The sequence below is a fragment of the Channa argus genome, chromosome 13 (assembly GCF_033026475.1).
Source record: "Channa argus isolate prfri chromosome 13, Channa argus male v1.0, whole genome shotgun sequence".
Lineage (NCBI taxonomy): Eukaryota > Metazoa > Chordata > Actinopteri > Anabantiformes > Channidae > Channa > Channa argus.
This window is the reverse complement of record NC_090209.1, coordinates 23,317,606-23,340,916: the sequence shown is the minus strand read 5'-3', so window position 1 is coordinate 23,340,916 and position 23,311 is coordinate 23,317,606. Positions and strand designations below refer to the sequence as shown.

The following is a 23,311-nucleotide window of genomic DNA, read 5'->3' as shown; positions in this document are numbered from 1 at the left end:
GACAAAAAAAAAATCTTTAAAAATTAGTTTATTTATACAGACCTATATCTGAACAAGACCATACAAAAGTTAGTTGGTGAATTTGCAAAAACTGGACGTTAAGTTAAGTCGCAAGACTCTTTATTTTTGTTGATGTGTTCAGTATCAACATTGGAGCCATTTATGAAAAAGGGAAAAACAACCCTATTAATTTAATTTAAAAAACAATACAATCATGTTGCAATAGTGGTTACTACAGTTCATTTTTGTAGTTGCAGTTTAATTAGTAAAAAATATATATTTGTATTAAAAAATTTTTTTTTTTTTTTTTAGGAGAAGGAATTGCTGCTGGCATGGCACCACTCATCCTCCATACCCCAGTGCTCAACAGCGCGACTCTAGCAGGGACGCAAACCACCAGCTGTTACAATGAACGCACCGCATTTGCAGCCTCTCTCCCAGGAGATGCGACATGAAAAACAGAATGTTATGTGAGAAGAAGCGGATTAATAAACGCACATTTCCAGGTAAGCTCATTCCTTTCATGCCTACTGTGACACGGGCGCTGGTTTTGAAGGATGCGCTCCTTGGTGCGTCGGCTGCGTGGGCATAACCACGTATCCACATGTGCAGAGCTGAAATGCGTTTAGTGTGGAATCTGCAGCATCTTGAATCATCAGGAGTCGGTGTCGGATCCCGGAGGCACTGCTCCTCTTTATCATTTATACATGAAGCATCTGGGCGCATTGATCCTTCACATGGAGCTTGGACATGGTGTGTTGCGCTGTAGCAAATATCTTTAGAGCTGCATCCAGTCAGCAGCCTGTATTTCTAAACAATGCTCCACATTAAATATTATTCGATAGCTGAATATAGATTTTGTCATCTGACCTGTAATGTGTTTGTTCGTATTCTAATTAATCATAGTTTCCAAAAAAAAAAACATAGTGCCATATATATATATTTTTTCCCCCACGTGCTTTGGACACTGGATCAGCATGAAACGCTCAAACCAAAATGTTTTAATAACCACTGTAGCGAACATCATTTCTCTCTGTAGACAAGCCCAGGTGGGAGGGGGATTCCGGCACAGGGAGGAACCCCAAAGGGAAGGGGATACCTTGATGAAATCCAAGATGTAACCGGGCCTCGACTGTGCGCTCATACAGTAAACCGTTGCATTGTCTAGTCTGCTATTTCTACAGTATGTCAGACTGGTTTGCCGTGTGTGTGTGTGTGTGCTTTAGTGTTCAGCTAGGCTGTGTGTAAACTGCTGCTGTCTGCAAGACCCAACATTTGTGGCAGGGCATCCTACGTGTCGTCTGCACCGTCGCATGCTTTCTTTTCCCATAAACGCGCACACGCAGCCTAAAAAAAATTTGCGCTGCTGTGGCCCGACACCTACGTCAAACCTCCGGGAGCTGCAGCTTCATGGGCTCCACAGTGCGCAGAGTTCATCGGGGATTTCCCAAACTTGGTTAAATAACCGGAGTGTATACAAGGGGCTCAAGGTTGTTTATCCGAAATATCAGACCGTAAGCTATATGGTATTTTACATGATGTGTCATAGTGACATTATCGCTGTCATAGTGATAATTATATCTTTGTTCAAGATGTTGATTATATGATTATGCATGTGTTACTGATGTCATTTGTTAAATTAGCTATCGTATTAATACGCACTGGAGGCATCAAGTGTCCGCTTCAAACCAAATTGTGCTTGCACATCCACCTGGGAGACTGAGCAAGCTTTGCATCTTCAGCAGACATTTGTCAAAGTCAGTGGAAAAACAGTAGGCGAAGACCTTCTCTACACAGAAGGTCAGACAGACTCGTAGAAGGACCCACGTTGAGGGGAGGGCTCCTGCAAACTTGGTGTCAAATCAAACCCCCTTTCAATGGCACCCAGTCAGCATTTGTTCTGTTTCTGAGTCTACTCACTTATCTTTATGTTTATCTTTACAACAATTCTCGACTGATCATTTCCTTCTGATGCTGACATGCATTTTCAAAATAATTATACATGCAAACTAATTCTACTCATGGCCTTAATGCATCTTGCAGATTGCACAATGTCACACTGGTGTCACCAATGCCACATAATAATACTGCTAATATTACAACTACAGTATTAATACAACTAGTAAGCAGCTTATGATATTGATAGTTTATTTTTGTGTGTGTGTGCAAATTTCCATCCTCCACCACTCATTCATATTTTTAGTTTTGTCATTGTGTTTCCTCTTCTGTAGATGTCTTGACTTCACAGCAGTTCAAACCCCTCTAAACCACAAAATGGAAACTCTGTGTAGACACTTCGCTGCGTTACATGTTGGCCACATTTTAAAAAGGGCCCGGTGAACTATTAACGGGCAGTAAATATGTAACTACAGCTCTATAATTGTGCATATCCACCAGATGTACAGTGGTATAGGTGATAAAACAGCTGATGCACCCATACAAAAAGTAAGAGAAAGCAATAGACTGATGCTTGAGGGATGAATTCCACGGTTGAGCTGCTTTACAATGAGGAGATGTTTCGTAGCCCAATGATTGGAAGAAGCGATTAAAGAGGGAAGATGTTAATTAGAGAGTTTTCTGCTGCTACAAGTCTTTTTGCAAAGACACAACTGCTTCATGGCATCGTCCTAACGTTTGATGAGCAGAAGCAATGATGGCGTCACCGTTCTCATCTCCCTCTGGGCTAGAAAGAGAAAGAACCGGCAAATATCTGTCCATTCCATCCAAAATCATACTCAGTATATTTTTCAAGAGGTCACAGAGGCAGTGTGGTTCCGATTAAGAGATAAAGACTCTGTCCCTTTTGCGGATATTACCATAGTGAAATCCAGCTGGCAGGAACGAGTGGTGGTTATTGGTAACAGAGGCGGCCAGTGGTTCCTGTCATCTAGCTGCTGTGTGTAGGTGTAAGCGTGTCGAAAATGATTCATAAGGCTATGTGTGCGTGACTTCCTGTCAGTTATAAGGACGGCTGTGGCTCAGTTGGTGAAGCAGGTCTTCCATTGACCACAGGCTCCTGGTCCCTTCAGGCAACGTACCCCAAGTTGCTCCCCAGTGAGTCCTGGCAGCCGCTGTCCTCGTAGTTCACTTAATACCCGCATTTCTTCATTTTCATTTTGAAGCTCAGCGGTCTCCATCCCAACCGTGGCATTGTTCTCACTTGGCTGTGTGCACGTTGTGTTCCAGGCCCCTGCACAAGACGGCAGTCGGAACGATGACTCAGCATTTGTCAGCTCATTACACAGCCGTCAGTCCTCTCATCAACGGTTTGAAGTTTCTCGTTACTTTGCGGCCTCGTGCGCCTTAACGCAGCTGCGACAGGATGGTCCCTGCTATGTGATGATGGCAGTAAAAGTCACGAGGTCAAGCGAAGGTAGAACAACAGAGATTTTAACGAGACAATACAGTAATTTCATAGGGGACCCGTGTTGCTGTGGTGATGAGCTTGGTGCAGAATAAATGCAGTTTCATTTGAAGAGATTGTCTGACCCAGCACAAAGAAACAGATGGGACCAGGGCAGGATAAAAAGACTCTCAATGTGCCTCGTGCCCCACATGCCGTTTTCTGCACTAAACTGCCAACTGAGTTTAATTCATCTTTTGAGCCGTAAGACTTCAGTCTGCCAAGTGACCTGTGTGTGCTTTTTGCAGTACAACCACACGTAGGTGGGTTTTTACACCCTGTCATTGACATAATTCAGGGCTGCTGATTTTGTTTGTTGACACAAAATGCAGTGAAAATTGTTGAGGATGGTTTGAGGATGATGAGCTGGGCTCCATATTATATCGAATTTTCTTAAAAAAGCAAGACCCTCCCCGGTGTTTTTATTCTGTTCTCACTTCTCGACTAAGGAGAAAACTGCCGCATCCTTTTTCCAATAATGCGTCATAATGTCACTTATTAAGCCTAGTTAAGAATTATTTCTTACATTGAGGGTGTTACCACCCATTTTTTTGTGATCATATTTGATTTGTTCCACGAGTATTTTTGTCATCACACATTTCCATTCAGTCATTTCCCTTCTGCATCTTCTTCTTTTCCCAGCCATTCTTTGAACGGCCGAGACACTGACAATGTTTCTTCTTGCACAAGTCGCCTTTTACACTGTGCTACCACATCTCAACTCGTGGCCTCCCATTGGCTGCTCCTCTAGGTCATTTCTTCCAGTTGATTTCACTGCCAACAGGAGGCAGCAAGATCACATGTGGTGGCATGTCTGTGACATGTAGGGCAGAGAAGGCTGATGCATGTCTGACATAGTCTGCTTGTTTCGGCAGTCAGACGCCTGCAACACTTTGTTTTGGATGTGTCTCTCTGTGCTGTTGTTAGTTGTAATTATTTTTAAACTTTGTTCTGAATGTGAACATTGGGCTTTTTTCTTGCAAACACATTCACCATGCACCATTGTAATAGTGGCTCTAATTATTTCGTTTTAACGGTGGCAAAAGATTTGCTAACTCATTAAACAGTTATGTCTGAACAAAATTTAATACACTGAAATAAAAAATGAGACTACACACAATCAGATTTGCTCAGAGGTCCAGGGACGAAAATGAGATGGGCCTCTAAGCCTCTTTTTCTTCCCACTCTGCGAACATTGATTCCTAGTACTACTCCACTGCATAGTATGAGGACACTTTATAGATAAAATATTTTAGTGTTGTTCCTTTAGTCTTTATTCTTACCTAAAATATTCTTAGTTTAACATGATAACATGGCAACATTTTTTAATTAAAATGATGCTCTGAAGGGGGCACTAGGGAAAACTCCAGAAGATAATTACAACCGGGATGATTACAAGTCATATCATCACAAGGGGCACCCAGCAGATGTTGAGACATTTTATCATAGTTGTAATGGAAGAAAGGTTGGGGATACCCCGTCCCATAATCACATATACAAACTGTGACAGTGCTTTTGATGATTTGCATGTATAATCAGGTTCCTTTTTATTTGACAAGTTGTTTAACATGCATACCATCTGGAACGGCATCTCCTTACTTCCTATCAAAACCAGGAAATTGTATTTATAAACAGAAAACAACAGAATTATTTGCATTTTATGCAAATGTCTTTTCAGCTGTGGTTCAAGGGGAAGTACAGCAGAGTTCAACCAGAATCTCTGTCCTTCCTATCCACTTGTGTTCCTGTAATTTTGCAGCAGAACACAATGAAGATCCCTAATGGTTAAATGTGTTGTCTGGTGCCCGTGGGACTAGTTGGCGTTTGCTCTCTATGCTGTAGCCAAGTTATGTGAGTGCCTAGTTGGTCCCATCCCAATAATTCCACACATTGACATTGGGCCCCCAGAGGGTTATAAAACCCACTGTACAGTAGGCAACTACTGTACTGGGAGAACTGGAGCTGACTGATGTGAAATGAGGACGTGCCTTGGTGCTGCAGAGCGGCAAGTTCTCATGTGCATATTGATGCATCAGAATATCATGGGAGCAGCTCAGGGAAAGAGCGATCGTTTGATGCCATTTCAACATTTCAGTTAGCACATGATGCGTGATAGTGGAAATGGAAAGTTTTCAGACCTTATTACGTAAGGGCCACGTTTTAACATTCAAATGCGAGGACAATGCCACAATTTTAACCACAAACAAACGTTGTCTTGCTGAGATAAACATTTGACTTTGCAACTAAGCTAATTTAACCTGAATACATACCTTACATTACATGTTATGTTGAATTTAATTAAAATGTAGAAATAAAACAAACACTGCAAACTTAACATTCATCTTTGTCATATGAAGCATTTTGTGTTAGTGGTCTGTATGAAGTTTATATTCTTTTTGATAATGATTAGGTCTCACAAACACGTTATGAAGACCTGGCAATTGCTGGCTTGAAATAAGGGATTAACGACAAATCTGTCTATGTAAGAGAGTTTGATTAATCTGACTGAAAATACTTGTGTGATCGCAGCCAAAAGAAACAGACAAATGTGATAAAGATTTAGAATTATATATGAAAATAGTATTGGATGAGGTCCACTGGCTGCCAGGAGGATAAATAATTGGACAATTCAGACAGTTTCCATATTACTATAAAATCCATTCCAAGGCAAAATATGGTGTGTGTGTGTGTGTGTGTGTGTGTGCGCTTTGTCTGCGACAAAAAGTCATCGGTTGCCCAACACATTATGTGCAAAAACTGTTTGTTTTTATGCAGATGATACTGAAGGAAAAGAAAACTTTGGGCGTTTAATGACTCACCAACTATTACAGAGCCATAAATTTTGTTTGTGATGATAATGTAATGCTCATGATCCAGTTCTGTAGTTTATGAGCGAATACTCGCAGAAATATGGGCAGTATCGTGTACTTCCTGCAACCGTCTCAAGGTTTGCAGAAATCTGCTTTGTAGAAACACTCGGGCCTATTCCAGCATTCACAGTGCCTTCAGGAATGAAAGTCCTGAAGCAGAAAAAGTAAATTCACAATGCTGCTCATGAGTTTGGTTTGTTGGATGTGTAATTTTCAGGGGTTTGAAAAAGTGCAAAAACAGTAAATGCATTGTAAGTAAATGAAAGTATTGACTTTCGCAGTCCATCCACTCCTTTCTTGTGAAAACAAATTACTTCCAAGGAATTGCTTCAGAATTAACACAGCTGTACACATAGCTCCAATGATGATCTAATTAGCCTTTAGTGGCCAAAGATCGATAAAACCGTGACTACAATTGGACTCAAGAATATACTGATTACATTTTGATGCTCACTGTGGCCTTACATCCAATTTCAATTTTGCAGGGATGAGAACCACCTGGTGCAAACATTAACTTCAAGTTAAGTCAAGTGGCTTTTTATTGTCATTTCTACTATACACAGTACACAATGGAAACGAGATAAAGTTCCTCCAGAACCATGGTGCTACAAAACAAGACATGTAAAGTGCATCGAGTGCAACCTAGTGCAAACACTGCAGACGAAAAACAGTACACACAGACGACACACGATAACACAGGACAGGACACAAAACCTGAGACAGTGCCGACCAGTAAACCTATTGTATACTTCGATTATACAGTACAGTACAGTATAGTCAAGTGTGCTAAAGGTGCAAAAAGCAGCATGTAAACAGTATAGTGCAGTTAAATGTGCAGCATGTTTATAGTGCAATGCAGTGGAATGTGCACAGCAGGTAAACGGTGTAGTGCAGTGTTAAGTGTAGAATCTTCTTCTTTTCCTTTCGGCTGCTCCCTTTCAGGGGTCGCCACAGCGAATCATGTGCCTCCATCTAACTCTATCCTCTGCATCCTCTTCACTCACACCAACTAACTTCATGTCCTCCCTCACTACATCCATAAATCTCCTCTTTGGTCTTCCTCTAGACCTCCTGCCTGGCAGCTCCAACCTCAGCATCCTTCTACCGATATATTCACAGTTTCTCCTCTGAACATGTCCAAACCACCTCAATCTGGCCTCTCTGACTTTATCTCCAAAACATCTAACATGAGCTGTCCCTCTGATGTCCTCATTCCTGATCCTGTCCATCCTCGTCACTCCCAAAGAGAACCTCAACATCTTAAGCTCTGCTACCTCCAGCTCTGCCTCCTGTCTTTTCTTCAGTGCCACTGTCTCTAAGCCGAACAACATTGCTGGTCTCACCACCGTCTTGAACACCTTTCCTTTCATTCTCGCTGATACTCTTTTATCACACAACACACCTGACACTTTTCTCCACCCGTTCCAACCTGCCTGCACTCGCCTCTTCACCTCTTTTCCACATTCACCGTTGCTCTGAACCGTTGACCCTAAGTACTTAAAGTCCTGCACCTTCTTCACCTCTGCTCCCTGTAACCTCACCATTCCACCTGGGTCCCTCTCATTGACACACATGTATTCTGTCTTGCTGCGGCTAAGCTTCATTCCTCTGTTTTCCAGAGCAGACCTCCACCTCTCTAGATTTTCCTCCACCTGCTCCCTGCTCTCACTACAAATAACAATGTCATCTGCAAACATCATAGTCCAGGGAGATTCTTGTCTAACCTCATCTGTCAGTCTGTCCATCACCAGAGCAAACAAGAAGGGGCTCAAAGCCGATCCTTGATGCAGACCCACCTCCACCTTAAACTCCTCTGTCACACCTACAGCACCTCACCACTGTCTTACAGCTCTCATACATGTCCTGCACCACTCTAACATACTTCTCTGCCACTCCAGACGTCCTCATACAATACCACAGCTCCTCTCTCGGCACCCTGTCATACGCTTTTTCTAAATCTACGAAGACACAATGCAACTCCCTATGACCCTCTCTGTACTTCTCCATCAGCGTCCTCAAAGCAAATACTGCATCTGTTGTACTCTTTCTAGGCATGAAACCATATTGCTGCTCACAAATGCTCACCTCTGCCCTTAGCCGAGCTTCCACTACTCTTTCCCACAACTTCATTGTGTGACTCATCAGCTTTATTCCTCTGTAGTTGCCACAGCTCTGCACATCTCCCTTGTTCTTAAAAATTGGTACCAGTACACTTTTCCTCCAGTCCTCTGGCATCCTCTCACTCTCCAAGATCTTGTTAAACAAACTAGTCAAAAACTCTACTGCCACCTCTCCTAGACACTTCCATACCTCCACAGGTATGTCATCAGGACCAACTGCTTTTCCGCTCTTCATCCTCTTTAATGTCCTCCTCACTTCACTCTTACTAATCTTTGCTACTTCCTGCTCCACACCAGTCACCTCTTCTACTCTTCGTTCCCTTTCATTTTCTTCGTTCATCAACTCTTCAAAGTACTCCTTCCATCTTCCCATCACACTCCTGGCACCTGTCAATACATTTCCATCCTTATCTTTAATCACCCTAACCTGCTGCACATCCTTTCTATCTCTATCTCTTTGTCTGGCCAACCTGTACAAATCCAGCAGTGTTAAGTGTAAAATAATAATGAATAAATGATGGTGGAATGAATTGAGATGAGTGATGTGTGTGTGAGTTCCATTTCAGTTCTGTGTATTGAGGAGCCTGATGGCTTAAGGGAAAAAACTGTTGCACACTCTGGATGTGGCGGCCCAAATGCTTCGGAACCTCTTTCCTGATTGCAGGAATGTGAAGAGTTTGTGTGACGGGTGTGTGGGCTCGGGGGAGGGAGATGCGATTTCCTCAGCCTTCTCAGGAAGTAGAGACGCTGCTGGGCTGTCTTGGTGATGGAGCTGGTGTTGACTGCTGAGGTGAGGTTTGTCCGCCAGACGTACACCAAGGAATTGGGTGCTCTGGACGATCTCCACTGAGGATCCATCGATAATCAGTGGAGAACTGTTGCCTATGGATGAACGAATGTAATTAGAAGACTGGACAGAGATGGATGTAGACGGGAACTTGATTGGTTAATGGAGGCGTACAACCACAAAACAGTTACTCCAGTTAACAGGGAACTGAAACAGTAACCTTGCATTAGGCCCATTGTTTGCAAATTTACAATTGTTTTATCTAGTTATACATTATCGGTGGTGCACAGAGATCGCGTCTTTATGAAAGCCAGGAGGTGTCAAGATTCAGTAATTGATTCCATAGCTCCCCCCAAACTCCAAATCTTTTTAACGTTGATCAGTATTGTCACATAGTTGCAAAGATCTCAAACTTCCATTCTCTCTAAGTGCATCTCCTCTGTGTCCCCACAACTGGTAACAAGCATCATTCATTCATCAGCTTGTGCTCCTCAGGCTTATGAATAAAGAATATGGAACAAAACAAGTCACAAATCCAATTTTGCAGAACCAGACTGAAATGAACTGAGGGTGAGTCATTGCAGAAAGGGACTGAAAGCTCTCAGACTGGTATCAAGGCTGTTTTTTTTTTTTTTTTTTTTCCCCCACTCTGTTCTGGTTAGATGTATGTTGCATTAGACTCCCAGCATGCACAGGGTCAACGAGGCCAAATGCACAATGTCATTGTAGCTTAATTTAGTAATGTATATCACTCATGGTTTGTCCTGCACTAGAGTGTTATCATAGGCATAATCTGTGACAGTTAATACTGTTATCTTCCCAGTAAAAAAAAAAAAAAAAAAGGGTGACATTTTATTGTAGTGGCATCTTATAACCATTGTCTCCGAGGTAAAAATTAATCCAAGTGTGTTGTTTCCTAGATGTGTAATACTCACATGAGAGGTTTCCTGTCAATACTTCAGAAGCCTTTGTGTGCCACAGAGTGGAAAGACTCCCCAGTCCAAAGCAAATATATTTCTGCTGTGAACATAAAGGACCTGGTAGACAGAACAGAGCCCATTGCTTATTAATATTGCAGTTACCTCGCTGTGATCTCCCTCTTGAAAGCAGAAATTAAAAGGGGAGATGGAGAATTAAACAGGAATGAAATAAGAGACAAATAAGCCAGTGAGAACTTCTCAATTTCTGCCTTTGTTTGATTCACAAGTAGTTAGGGATAGAAAAACAAACAGGAGGGTATTACCTCACCATAGTACATTGTTATTGTGGCCTGGTTAAACTTCGAAGGCACACCCACCTCTGGTCATGTGATCATCGCCTGATCATGATCCACTCATTGTCCCCTGCTCTGCCCGTCATTTTACATACAAACAAAATGCTACTCACAATGTATTCCCTCAAAAATTCCTCAAAGTGTACACTAAAGAATTCTCCACCGCGGACAGGAAACGAGGTCCGACCTAATTTGTCTATCCATCAACCTTTCAATTAAACATAAGATTTTAATTGGATTTTATGCCAAACTTTGTTGTGCCTGCTTAACATGAGTGATCAGCTGAATAGACAACAGCTCACAGCAGCACGGTTGGACAGTCCTATTCATTTTGTGTAGTCAGGACCTTCTGGTATTCTGTACTCGGTGGAGGTCATGCACATGCAATAATGAGCGGGGAAAGCTTCAGTTAAAACTGCAGTTATAAGTTAAATGAAAAGAACGCTAGCAGTGAGACGGCATTTCTTTATGCTCAAATTAACAAATTGTAATATACAGTATATGTAGTACGGTATGATTGTCCCTTTCTTAAAGCTGAATAGGTGACCTTTTGGCCACCAGGGGGCAGGAAAGCATCAAAACAAACTGACCACCTAGGAAATGTATATGTTAGCTGTGGTTAGTTATTTACAGCTGATATAATCAAATGAATCATCATTCATTAATTCATTAGAAGTTCTTTATCCACCCCTCCGCAAAGATAAATCCTCACTTTGTGTGTATCACCAATTAACGGAGACCGTCCTCCTGTAAATATGACTAGGTAGATTTATGGGGCGGGTGGATGGTTTGGTTCATAGCAGAGGACTTTCCCGCTGGAGACCACAGTTTGAGTCTAGTGAGAAACTACTGTCTGTTGCTTCGTTGTAATGGGTGAATTCAAGCAAGAGCCGAACCAGCTTGTTGTAGTACCCAACACTAACTGCTATCTGCTTTTGTTGCACCGAAAGGGGTGAAGTTTCAACAGACGCCTGCCTTCCAGTCGACAAACTGTCCTGTTAATTGTGTGAGGGGGTATTTACAGATCGCCTATAAGTGCACTAAGGTTAGAGGACTTCTTGGTTAGTTGCCTACTGGATGTCCAGTTGCCATCTGTTTTTTTCTGTTTTTTGGCACTGGGTATGTCAAACAGTTTACCAGAGTTGTTTTCTGACAAATGTCTGACACCAACAGTTGATTCTTTAATGCTGATGTTGGCCAGTCTGGTGTCTTTTGTGGTCTGAGTAGTAACTTTGGGGCCACAAGAGAAAAATAGTAATTTATAAAAATTGTACAAAATTACCAAAAAGTCTTACTTTTGTAATATTTTTCTCAAATCTCCAAATTGTCTATAAGTATCTATTTTGAACAGTTGCCTTATATATTGATGAGGCAACAGGAAATGCAATTCAGACTGACACAAGTTTTAATATTATTTGTCTTTCGACCTTTTAAATGTCGGTTTCAATAAAGAGTAATGCTTTTAACTTACCATCTCTGTAGTGTGTAAGAGGTGAGGAAGGACATAAGCTCAGGTCATAGAAAAACAGTGTCCATCCTGTGGGAGGCAGCAAAGCTCCAGCATCAGTGAGCAGTTATATCACAGGTGAATTATGTGGGCTGAGAGCATGTGAAAGTGCTTATTTGCTGCCTCAGTGCTGGACTATAAGAAGCTTTGAGAGATGGGCTTAGGACCTAGTCTCTGTTTTACGCTGTCGCTTCGACTTCATCTCTGTGTTATCTTTTGATTCGTCAACATTGTTTCAAGTTGTCATCAGACAACATGTTCCGGTTTTTCCGCAAGTGGAAATAAAGGTAGGAAGCCTTTTGATTATGACATATTAAGTGTTACTAATTTCATATTTCCAAAACTAAAAGGGTTTGCTACTCTAGATCTAACTATAGCTGAACACAATTAAAAATTGAATGTTTGTAGAGAAAAGCTGTCAGCAATTTTACTTCCATAATATTTAAGGAAGTAAATTGGGCATTTTTGTTCAGTAGCCTTTCTTATGCCTGCGACTTTCAGCGGTTGCATATTATTTTTTACATTTATGTTATGTTTGAAAAAGAAGTCTCAAAACAAGGTATCAGTTTTAGCGGAGGACCCCGAAAATGACTCATGCATATACATGGGAATAGATGTTCACTGAGTTATGATGGTATGTAGTGGTGAGGTAGACAGGGCAACAAGAGAAAAACAAACTTCTAAGGAGACTGGAATGATGAGAGAATATCTCAAACTGGAAAATAAAAAACTGAAAATAACTAACAATGACTTGGATCTTCCGATGAGGGAATGATGAGTAGGAGGTGGGAAGAAGTGGTAAGAGAGGAAAAACTTAACAGGCATAGTAACAAAGAAACTGAAAGTAATAACTAAACGCTTTAGGGTTTAGGCTGCGTTAAGCCAAAAGGACAATTGAGTAAGACCTCTTGAGAACTCAGGAGATAAAAAGCAGGACACGGAGCTCAAACAGATGGCAAGGCTCACGGAAGAACAGGAAGACTATCTGGCAGATCAGAAGCAAGTGAGAGGAGACTGCAGATATGTTGCCCAATGGGAAATGAAGAAATATTGTACCGATGCTTTAAAATGATCTAATTTTGACCCAAACTATCATATGTACTAAAACAAGTTAAAAACGCCAGGAGAGTGTATTAAAAAAAACAAAGCTATTTTGTGTGCATGAAACTGCAATAACCTGTGGAATTAAAAAAAAAAAAAAAAACAGAGGCTCGGCCGTTTCAGTGACACTGTAATGTCCGACACCAATTGAAAGCCGCAGCAGCGAGAGGTTGAAGCCGTGCTTTGTGTCTGGCCGGGCTTTGTTCTCTTACCGGTGTTCGACTTTTTTTTTCTTTCTTTTTTTTTATTGTTGTTTCTTAAGTTTGTTGCGGTGCCAGTGCAGCTGCGCAAACGAGGCACGAGCTGAGCGCTACTGGGGTGACGGGCAGCGAGGAGGAGCGGACCAGGTATGAGCAGGTGTGAGTGTTCACGGAAATCCAAACGACGTTTCTTTGCCAAAACTGTAATATATGGGGCCATTTCAAAATGTATGGTGTTTAGCGTACAGGCCGTAAAACTATCGAATATCTGGCAAAACTGAGCCGTTAGAGGAGCGACACGCGTGAGAAGAGTTGATTAGGCAGAGCAGGAGGACAGGACGGTTACCAGGGCAACGCAGATCAGAAACAGCGTCGAGGGACACGCTGCTCTGCTGTTTAGTGTGTTTAGAAGATAATGTGTTTACTTGTACTTGATGTTACGAGGACACTGATAAAGTACTTTATTTCTTTATTCAATCATTTACTTCTGGTTCAAACATTGACAGAGTCCTTTTAACGGGATAGTTGCGCACATTGGTGAGAATTTCTATTTTCACCTGTGGATAAAGATGAAAGTTTGCGTGGCAGCACATTATGTCACTCATAGAGAGCTTGCTGCTGTGTAGAGGTCACGTGGTAATGAAAGTTAGATTATCCAGTGTTTTATGGTAGATGGACCGCTGTCCCTAAAATCAGCGTTGACCAGTGAAAGTTTCACTAAATTAGTGGTAAAACTGTCACGATGAGTCAAATATGCTTTTATCAAGCGGTACTTGTGGGATCATAACTATGTGTAGCGAGGTTGAAATGTGGACATCGTGCCCCTAACTGCCCTAATTAGTCAAATGAAATCTCATTATAGAGCGTCCACATCTGCCCAGTGTTTATATGACTGTGTTAAAGAAAGCGGGGATCTGTTATGTTTGCTGGAACAAACCGTGCTTTTAACGCCTTATTACCTGTGTCTGTGTGTGTGCGCGCGCGCGTGTGCGTGTGTGTGAGTACTGAGGTTTTATTGGTTTTGTGTCCAGTCCAATGTCTTGGTAAATTTTTGTCAGTGACTAACGTCAGTTCAGTCCCAACACATTCTAGGAAGCGACTCATTAACTCAGTTTTATGTATCGCTCCATCACGCAGCTAGTGTCCTATCAGCCTTTACAGGTGCATTGTAAAGTCGAATTAGTTAACCTTCCTTATAAAAGCACGCGAACCAGCTGCCCTGAAAAATCCAATTAACTGCGATGTATTTTGTTCTTACAAATGCTTAATAAGCGTAACACTCTTACAATTCAGAAGAAGAAGATGCTTTATACGTACACAATACAATGAAATTAGTTGTCATTTAACCCATTTAACTTTTTAGTACAGTTCAAACAAAATAGATTCGAGGTAAACGTATGCTGTACTGTGTTCTATATAACAAAATTATTTAAGTTTGGTTTAGCTATGTAACATGTCCTGCAGTTGAATGTCTGTGTTGCACCTACTTGAACGACAATCTGATTTACTTGTTAAAAAACATGCAACCAATCCCCCTCAACTACACGTCCCATCTTCCCCATCTCTCTCTTTCCCAGCTGTGCACAAGTGAGCATCCAGCGCTCACATTAGTCCCATAACGGGGTGTAATGTACTTCACACTGTATTTTGTGACTGTGATAGATAGTTGCACTTGCAGCAGTGATTACAAAAGTGTCACCCTCCCTCCTTCCTTGCCAAGTGCCAGAACAGGATGCTTCAAGGGTGGTCAACTGCACTGGGTTAATGAATTGCACCAGGACACCTTCACCTCGTTACTGTTTGACCACAAGATTTCATTCACAAAAAGGTTCCTACCTTTTTGTGAATTGCTGCCTCCTACTGGTGGAGTAGTGTCATTGGCTCATTTGTTTGCTACCGTATTTGATTGTTTTACATTAGCTGCACTCAAAAAAAAAAAAAAGTAAATTAATTTGTTTGCCTTGCAGTTATCTCAAACTTGATAGAAACTAGTAAGACGTGCAAATTGTCAACTGAGTAATATTAACCAATGTAAATCAGGACATTGTTTGAATGAGCTATTGGAATTTATAGTCTGGGGGGAAAAGTTTTCATCCCCTTATTTTGAAATATCAAAAAGAGATTTGTTTTTTTTATCAACGTTATATTTAATACACAATTAGCCAGTACAAGTATTCTTTTAATCAGAAATGAATGAGTTAATTTGAAATAACTTTATCAGAGGAACTTTTTTACTGATGTAATTTTACTTATTTTACTATAACTTTTAAATACACTCTGACCATTTTGTTACTTTTGATGACGATGATGAAGATCATATGTACTAGCCGACTGTGCGTTGTTATTATGTTAGGTTTAGGGGTTACATTCGCATCCCCCTTATATGACATTTCAGCTTGAGCCCCCCCCCCACTTCATAAACTAATCAAAAATTAACTTTGTTTCCGATGAAACAAAAATTCTACTTGCTGTGTATTAAATATTATGTTGTTTTTTATTTTTTTTATTGAAAAAAAAAATGAAATCTTTGTTTGTCTTGTGCTGTTTGAGAGTAAGGGCTTGTAAAGTATTGCACCCCACTGTAACTGAAGCTATGGTGCCTCATTAAAACTTGATGCACTTATGATCTCTTTGCTCTCCACAGGACATCATTACCCAGCGCCAGTATGAAGCAGTCTTTCCAACCTGTACCATATTGTAAATAGCAGCACCCGAAGAGCCTTATCACACATTCAGGACTGTGGACACTTGGGGTTCACCATATAAGCCAAATATTGATCATTTCAGAGACATAACTGACAACGTTCTGACTACAGCAAATTCACCTCGAGCCTCAGCTGATTCACATTACCTGTCACCTGTTCATACATCTACCTTCACTCCGTGCCACAGGATATCATATCACATTGCCCCTCAGAGGGGCAATGCCAGTCTTGCTTAATGCCGATGCCTCCTTCAGCTCCAAGCAGGAGCTCCTGGACCTGCAAGATTGCCCCGTCAGTGGGGGTCCCTCTCTGGATACCCCCAGCCCCGTGGACTCTCAGACAGGCAGCCCAATAGGGTCGGGTCCCGGAAGTCCTGGCAGCCCTGGCAGCCCTGGAAGCTATGGCCAAGTTGGGTCCCGCATTTTCACTGGGGCTTCCACACTGCCTGGCCAGCTCTATGGGATGGAAACAAGATCCAGCGCAGAGACTGCTATGGGGTTAAACCTGACCTCAACCAACTCCGATCAGCTATGTGGTTGGGGGGCTCTGACGCCCAATGCCATCCAAGTTTTTAACACCCCTCGATGGGTGCTGTTCTTCCTTTGTGTGGCTTCTTTCCTCCAGGGGATGATAATCAACGGCTTCATTAACACAGTGATCACTTCCATTGAGAGGCGTTTTGACCTGCGTAGCTACCAAGCCGGGCTTATCGCTAGCTCCTATGACATTGCCGCCTGTGTCTGCCTGCTCTTCGTCAGTTACTTCGGCGGGACAGGGCACAAACCTCGCTGGCTAGGATGGGGGGTGCTAATCATGGCATTGGGTTCTCTGGTGTTTGCACTGCCTCACTTCATCACACCCCCCTACCAAGTTAGCCTGCCTGAACGAACAGAAATATGCTCCGGCAACCGTACGAGTCCGTGCCAGGACAAGGAGGCAGGAGCAATGTCCAGCTATCGTTTTGTGTTTATGCTGGGCCAGTTTCTACATGGCGTGGGTGCTACACCTCTCTACACGTTAGGGGTTACGTATCTGGATGAGAATGTAAAATCCAACTATGCACCTGTTTATATAGGTGAGTCTCACTAATATTTCATTCAGTACAGCATGCCTCTGTTACATTTCATTATGCACCCCTTTTTTTCATTTATAATACGAGAACTTAATAGAAATTTTCGGGGAACAGTTTTAAAGTAAACTGGAATCTCGGAACCCAAAGTTACTCAGTGTGTTACTTACTTGTTAGACAGTTTTCTTGTGATGTCACGTGGGGAGCTCTCCTGACCTCGACCCTGCAAAGCCTGTATCAGCTTAAATAAAACCAGCAAATGCAACTCTGGCACAAGTTACCTTTACTATGACCACTAGATGTCACCAGTTTTCCATGTGCAACACGCTTTATAATCACGTCAGTTGACAGTAGGCGACCTATGAAACCATGTGGGCTGATCTATGATAACCCTCAAACCGACCGATAATACTTGGCTATCAGTATAATTGCTGATTCACTTTCTGTTGATCATCTGATCCATTGACAATAAAAACTATTAAATGTTGAGCTTATATTAGCTTTGGAAAACAAACCGACTCAAAGACTTGTTGCGTGAGAGTTGAAACAAACGTCAGTAAGTGACTGATTCGGAAACAACTGGCTTGGGTCATAGTGGAAAAGCTGACTGCGAGGAGAGTCGATTTATGAGTGTGTGAGTAGCAGGTTCTGTTCAGCAGAGCAGGGTAGTGTATAGGAGGCACTGAGTTTTAAATTGAGAAAATAATTTAAAATTCGCGTTTGCGTAATTTTGACACGGGCTCCAATATGTCTGTCGTTTGTATAAATGTGAACGTAAACTTCGGTTTGAATGTCAGCATACAAACATACTTAACACAACATAAAGTACGAGTTGATAAAATTTCCATAATCCAGCTGCTACAGTACTGATTTTTCTCATCAGATGCATCCCCCTCATTCCCCCTTCTGTACGGTAATTGAGGTGTTTTGGGGTGTGATTTGTTTGAGTGCGTGCAGCTACTTTCCCTGTAGCCTCAGAAAGTCATTTAGACCCCGTCTAACAACACAACATAATGAGGGAAATCACCGAACTGCTATTACCTCAAATGCTGAGGCCAGGATACAGATGGAAGAGCTTATTGGGTAAAAGCAATAAAATGTGTCTTGTGTGTTCTAGTAAACACATGCATACAGTCATCTGAATCTCCAGCTGTCAAATTACATGTATCATCTATGATATCTATTATTAGGTTGTCATAAACTTATGATTAAGTGCTTACCGTGTAATTTTGATTTCTAAGGCTGCTATCACCAGTTATATTCCAGTGTCAGCACTATTCAGGTCTCTGGCATAAAAAAAAAAAAAGTAAACAGTGTAATTTGCACACTTTCTCACTTCAATCTTCTTTCTCATGAAACATCAACCCTCCAAAGAACAATTGGACCCTTTTCAACCTCCAGAACAGGAAGAGGTAAGTAGAAAACAGGAAGTGGAAAGGCACATACTGACTAACCTGTGGCTCTTTGGACTCTCTCCCTTCCCTCCAGGGATCTTCTACACTGCAGCCGTCTTGGGCCCGGCCGCAGGCTACCTGCTGGGAGGATACTTCCTCAACATGTACACTGAAATCCACCTGAAGTGAGTCTGGCTTGGATGGAATGAATGGGCATGAAACATAGAACAGACTGCTTTAGTGTACTTGACAGGACAGATCAGTTCATTGTCCATCGTTGACATCCACTTTCTGAGTGTGTGTAAATAACATCTCCACAACTGTCAGTAGTGGTGCAAAACGATGTCTGAATAATAAATTTCAGGCTCACTATGGAGTGAACTGTTGTCCTTTGTTATACTGTAGGAAGCAGTGAATTCTTGAGCAAGAAGTAATTTTGTATTCATCGTATGAATGTACAGTTGGTGATGAATTGGGATTTTGCACAAACCATCATTTGGAGATTGAATTTACTTTAAGTGAGCAGTATAATAATGATTCCTGGCAGCTGTAGAGACTTGCAACTAGAATTTTAGAATGGAAATGACATTGTTCATACACTGCAACATATAACTAAGAAAAGATTTTGGACGCAGCCTTTAATGGAGTTCAAGTGTATAAATGTGTGTGTGTTTTTTACAGCACAGAGATGACTCCAGAGAACCCTCTGTGGGTTGGAGCTTGGTGGATTGGCTTCCTAGCGGGGGGATTAGCAGCTTTGTTGGTAGCATTTCCCATCCTTGGGTACCCACGAGAGCTACCAGGTACGGTACAACTCTGCACTGCATCAACACACACACACACACACACACACACACACACACACCCTCTCGCGTTCCCTCTCACAACAACAAGCCGTCGCACTTCATTCTTTATTTTAAATTGATGTGGAAATTGGTCGCGATGTCCAGTTTCGTTTCGATCATCGCTCTCAATTCCTCTTCCTCTGCCTCTGTCCGCAGGCTCTCAGGAGTTCGTGTCCATGCGAGTGTCTGAGGCCCACCAGCTTAAGGACGGAAGCCAGACTACAGCCTCAGACCCTCAGTTTGGCAAATCAGTCAAAGACATGCCAAGGTAAAGAGCTTACCTTTATAACAGCAGCACCGGTGGATTTGAAACCACATCCTGGTTCGAGAACGAGCCAGAAGTAGAGCAGCGTACCACTTTTTAAGGCGGTGGATAGTCGATATGGAAATTACACAAAACGTACCCTTTTGTTGCATTGTTAATGGCTGGCTGTCATCAGAGTGTGACCAGTGTTGGGGTCATGAGTTTGGTGGTTATTTAGTTCTAGCTTATGACTTTGTGACAGCTGAATCAGATGAAGTGCATAGGAACACTAGGCTTGTAGTAGCACAGAAAACCAATCACAGACACGTTTGCAGTAAAATCAGACACTTGGAGGTGTGTTGGATGTGCTGACAGTAAAAAGCGGCACAGCTTTGCCACATGTGACGGACAAAATGGCTCAGCCAGAGCCCTCAACCTGCCCTGTGTGTGGTTAACCCATAATGACTCCTCAGCATCTCTCCATCCATGATCTTAACTGCTCACCCTGTTCAGGGTCACCCGAGGGTGGGGGTGGGGGTGGGGGTATGGAGGCCGTCCCAGCTGTCATTGGAGCACGCTCTCGACAGGCCACCAGTCTAACTCGGCGCCAACACAGGGACACATACGCAGACAGAGGAGCACTCACACTCACTTCGTGTAGAGTCACGTGCATAGTCCTAGCACGCATGTCTCTGGACTGGGGGACTTTACAGGCTTTTTTTTTTTTTACAGACGGACACCACACACCACACACACAAACACACACACACACACAGACACACACACTGATCCTTTCTGATAACAATAACCATCTCTCCATTAACAGATTTGAATAGAAAAGGAATAAATGTCCCATTCCCACAAACGGTCCACTCAGACACACGGGTTGTGTTTGTAGAGTGTTGCAGATGCGTAACAGCTCTGCCTCTTCAATTTACAACTATGTTTACTATGCACTCAGAAACCACAGCTCCACGTTATCCCTGTGACACCGGGGATTACACTGAGTAATGCGATAATGACGCCACATTATATAAAGTGATGATACATCTTTGGGTGTAGTGCACTGTTTGTGTGTTGTAGCAACATCTGAGGACATTGGAGGTTAGAAAGGCCTTGTTTAAATTAAAAAAAAAAAAAAAGATTATTACATCTCTTCCTCTTGCTCTCTTTCTTTGCAGATCTGTGCTGCTCCTGTTAAAGAATCCCACTTTCCTCTTCCTGTGCTTGGCTGGAGCTACTGAGGCCACTCTCATTGCGGCCATGTCCACCTTTGGTCCAAAGTTCTTGGAGTCACAGTTCAATCTTAGTGCATCAGAGGCTGCCACATTGTTTGGTGAGTGACCCGAGTATTGAGACAACACAAAATGCATTGTGTAAATGAGATTTCAAATCCATCTCATGGCTGTAATTGTACAGGGTTATTGTAGACTTCATATGTCTCTGAAGAAGGAAGTGCTTTTCTGTGAGGCTGCATTTAACTACTCAACCAAAGCCTTCCCAGAATGCTTTTCACCAATAAATGTATATTAAAAAAAACACGTTGTATTCAGTTGTAAGTTTTATATTTTTGTGTAAATTGTAGTGTCACAGAATATTGTGCCTGTATCTCTCATCCATGACTTCTTGTTTTAATAATTTGCATTTCAGTGAATCAAGCTGTAAACTCACCCAGCTATGGTAATTATACATGTGCTGCAGTATGTTAGAGGAGACCTAGTGCCAAAATGTTCATCCTGTAGAGCAGGAGAAGTATTTAGCTGTTAGATCTTCATACACACTCTTGAAGTTGATGCTGGTGTTTAGAGAAAGTCAGGGGTCACCAAAAAACGACTTAACCTTTGAACGGTGGCCACTTCAAGCCTTTTTTTCACAGGTTGTTAATGCAGTCCGGCTGCATGTGAACTCATGCTGTTCGTCTCCACCTCCCAGGATACATGGTAGTGCCAGCAGGAGGTGGAGGCACCTTCCTGGGCGGCTACATCGTAAAGAGACTGAACCTGCGCTGCAGAGGCATCATCCGTTTTTGCATGGTGTGTGCCGTGGTCAGTTTTCTGGCAATATTCATCTTCCTCATCCACTGCCCTAACGTGCCCATGGCTGGTGTCACAGCACCGTACCAGTCTGGGGTAATGGAGCAACGGCAACTGGACCAATACACACAACTGTACGAAAAGCCAGCCAAGCTACGCCTTACAAACAGGTACATGGGCTTAATTCTGGCACTTGTCTTGATACTGTTTTGATTTACTTTTTAGTGTAACGTGGTGGAAAAACAACATTTTCTAATGATAATGTACTAGAATTGTTCTGTAAATACAAGGCATTACAACATTTCAGTAACGCAGTGTTCATGTCAGTCCACCCTGAAGTAACTTGACACAGTTACTGTCCTGGTTGCTCAGGCCAAGAACAGAGTATGAGAAGTAATGGTGACTAACGGCTTCCGTCATTGTCGTCTCGCACCTTAGTATAACCCTGTCTGCTTTGTTCTGTTTCCCCTTCCTCTTTGTCTTCACCACGCAGCTCCTCATCGGAGCTGAACTTGACAGTCGGTTGCAACGCCGACTGCAGCTGCCTCAGAGAGCTGTATAACCCAGTGTGCGGGGCGGACGGCGTCATGTATTACTCCCCCTGCCACGCTGGGTGCACCTCCGTCAACCATACCGAGCCCTCCACTGGCCAACAGGTACAGCACAGATGGTGCTTGTGTCCTTTTTAGCTTGTCGATTTATCAAGGTAGTGTGGCTGCTTACAAGTAATTCAGAGCAAAAGCACTGAGGACAACTGTAGGCCAGCTAGGAAAAATATCACAAATTACATTGTTATTTAATTTAACTGTTACAATTTTGTAATTTTCTATCGACTGTCAAACACAAGACTCTGTCATCATCTAGTAATCGGACCTAAAATTTGTACAGCAGCTTAAATGTGACTGACAGCTGCATAGCTCTACTTAAAGAATTTCAGATTTGAATCACCAATTTGCTTTTTGCAATGGCATAGCCATGTTTCAGCAGCCGCAGTTTGCCAGCACTATCAACGGATGCCTTCACTTTATGTAATTTAAGCACCAGCACATATTAATAATCCGAACATCACAGAAACAACTTCACTTCCCAACAAGAAGCTTTTCTGGCAAATGCTTCTTTAATAAGTAGGAGCCCCCACTTTCATGACAGTGCTTATTGATGTTATTTCTGCAGCCTGTTATGTGGTGTTTATGTAACTTTTAATAGCTTTTCTCATGACGTCAAACTCCCACACTCTAAACATTGTGTGAGGCAAAAACAAATGTGTACACATGCTGCCTGACCCAGGAATCTAATAGCATTTGTTCCCTCTGGCACAATGTGTAAAAGAGGTTTAAATAATCGGGCCCAGACATCGTGGTACTTAAGTACAAGTTTCTGATAGAGGTAGCAAGCAAATGTCAGTGGGTGCTTATACTTTAACTAGAGTACATTTCTGTTTGTGTATTTGTACTTTTACTTAAGTACAGTTTTTGAGTACTTCGTAATCCACCACTGATTTGCTTCGTATCTTACTGATAGAACTTTTTCTGTCGCGATAAACCAGATCATGTCTGACTCAACACCTCTGTCATGTGGAGTACCACAGGGATCAGTTTTAGGTCCCCTGCTGTTTTTATTCTATATGACACCTCTTGTTGGGATTATTCTGCGTTTTAAGCATGTGTCTTATCACTTATATGCCTTTTTGATATTCAGTTACATTGTATGTTTGTATGAAGGAGTGGTCGGGCAATAACGGCCTTCAGCTGAATCCAAAA

The 23,311-nt window shown here is 42.2% G+C and overlaps 1 protein-coding gene across 7 annotated transcripts in view; it reads left to right on the top strand.

Moving 5' to 3' along the window:
• The first annotated feature begins 350 nt into the window (after positions 1–350).
• slco4a1 (solute carrier organic anion transporter family, member 4A1) overlaps positions 351–23,311 on the top strand; it is a 41,501-nt gene continuing 18,540 nt past the window's right edge. For 3 of the 7 annotated variants that reach the window (XM_067527744.1, XM_067527743.1, XM_067527741.1), the window contains exons 1-8: positions 12,095–12,247; positions 15,906–17,041; positions 18,524–18,614; positions 19,111–19,232; positions 19,431–19,542; positions 20,700–20,854; positions 21,451–21,721; positions 22,045–22,207. In XM_067527744.1, the coding sequence (XP_067383845.1) occupies positions 16,186–17,041; positions 18,524–18,614; positions 19,111–19,232; positions 19,431–19,542; positions 20,700–20,854; positions 21,451–21,721; positions 22,045–22,207 (1,770 nt within the window). In that variant the 5' untranslated portion in view covers positions 12,095–12,247; positions 15,906–16,185. Of the gene's footprint in view, positions 507–12,092; positions 12,248–13,323; positions 13,419–15,905; positions 17,042–18,523; positions 18,615–19,110; positions 19,233–19,430; positions 19,543–20,699; positions 20,855–21,450; positions 21,722–22,044; positions 22,208–23,311 lie in introns of those variants that run through there. The other 4 variants (XM_067527742.1, XM_067527746.1, XM_067527745.1 and 1 more) reach the window with 4 other exon arrangements.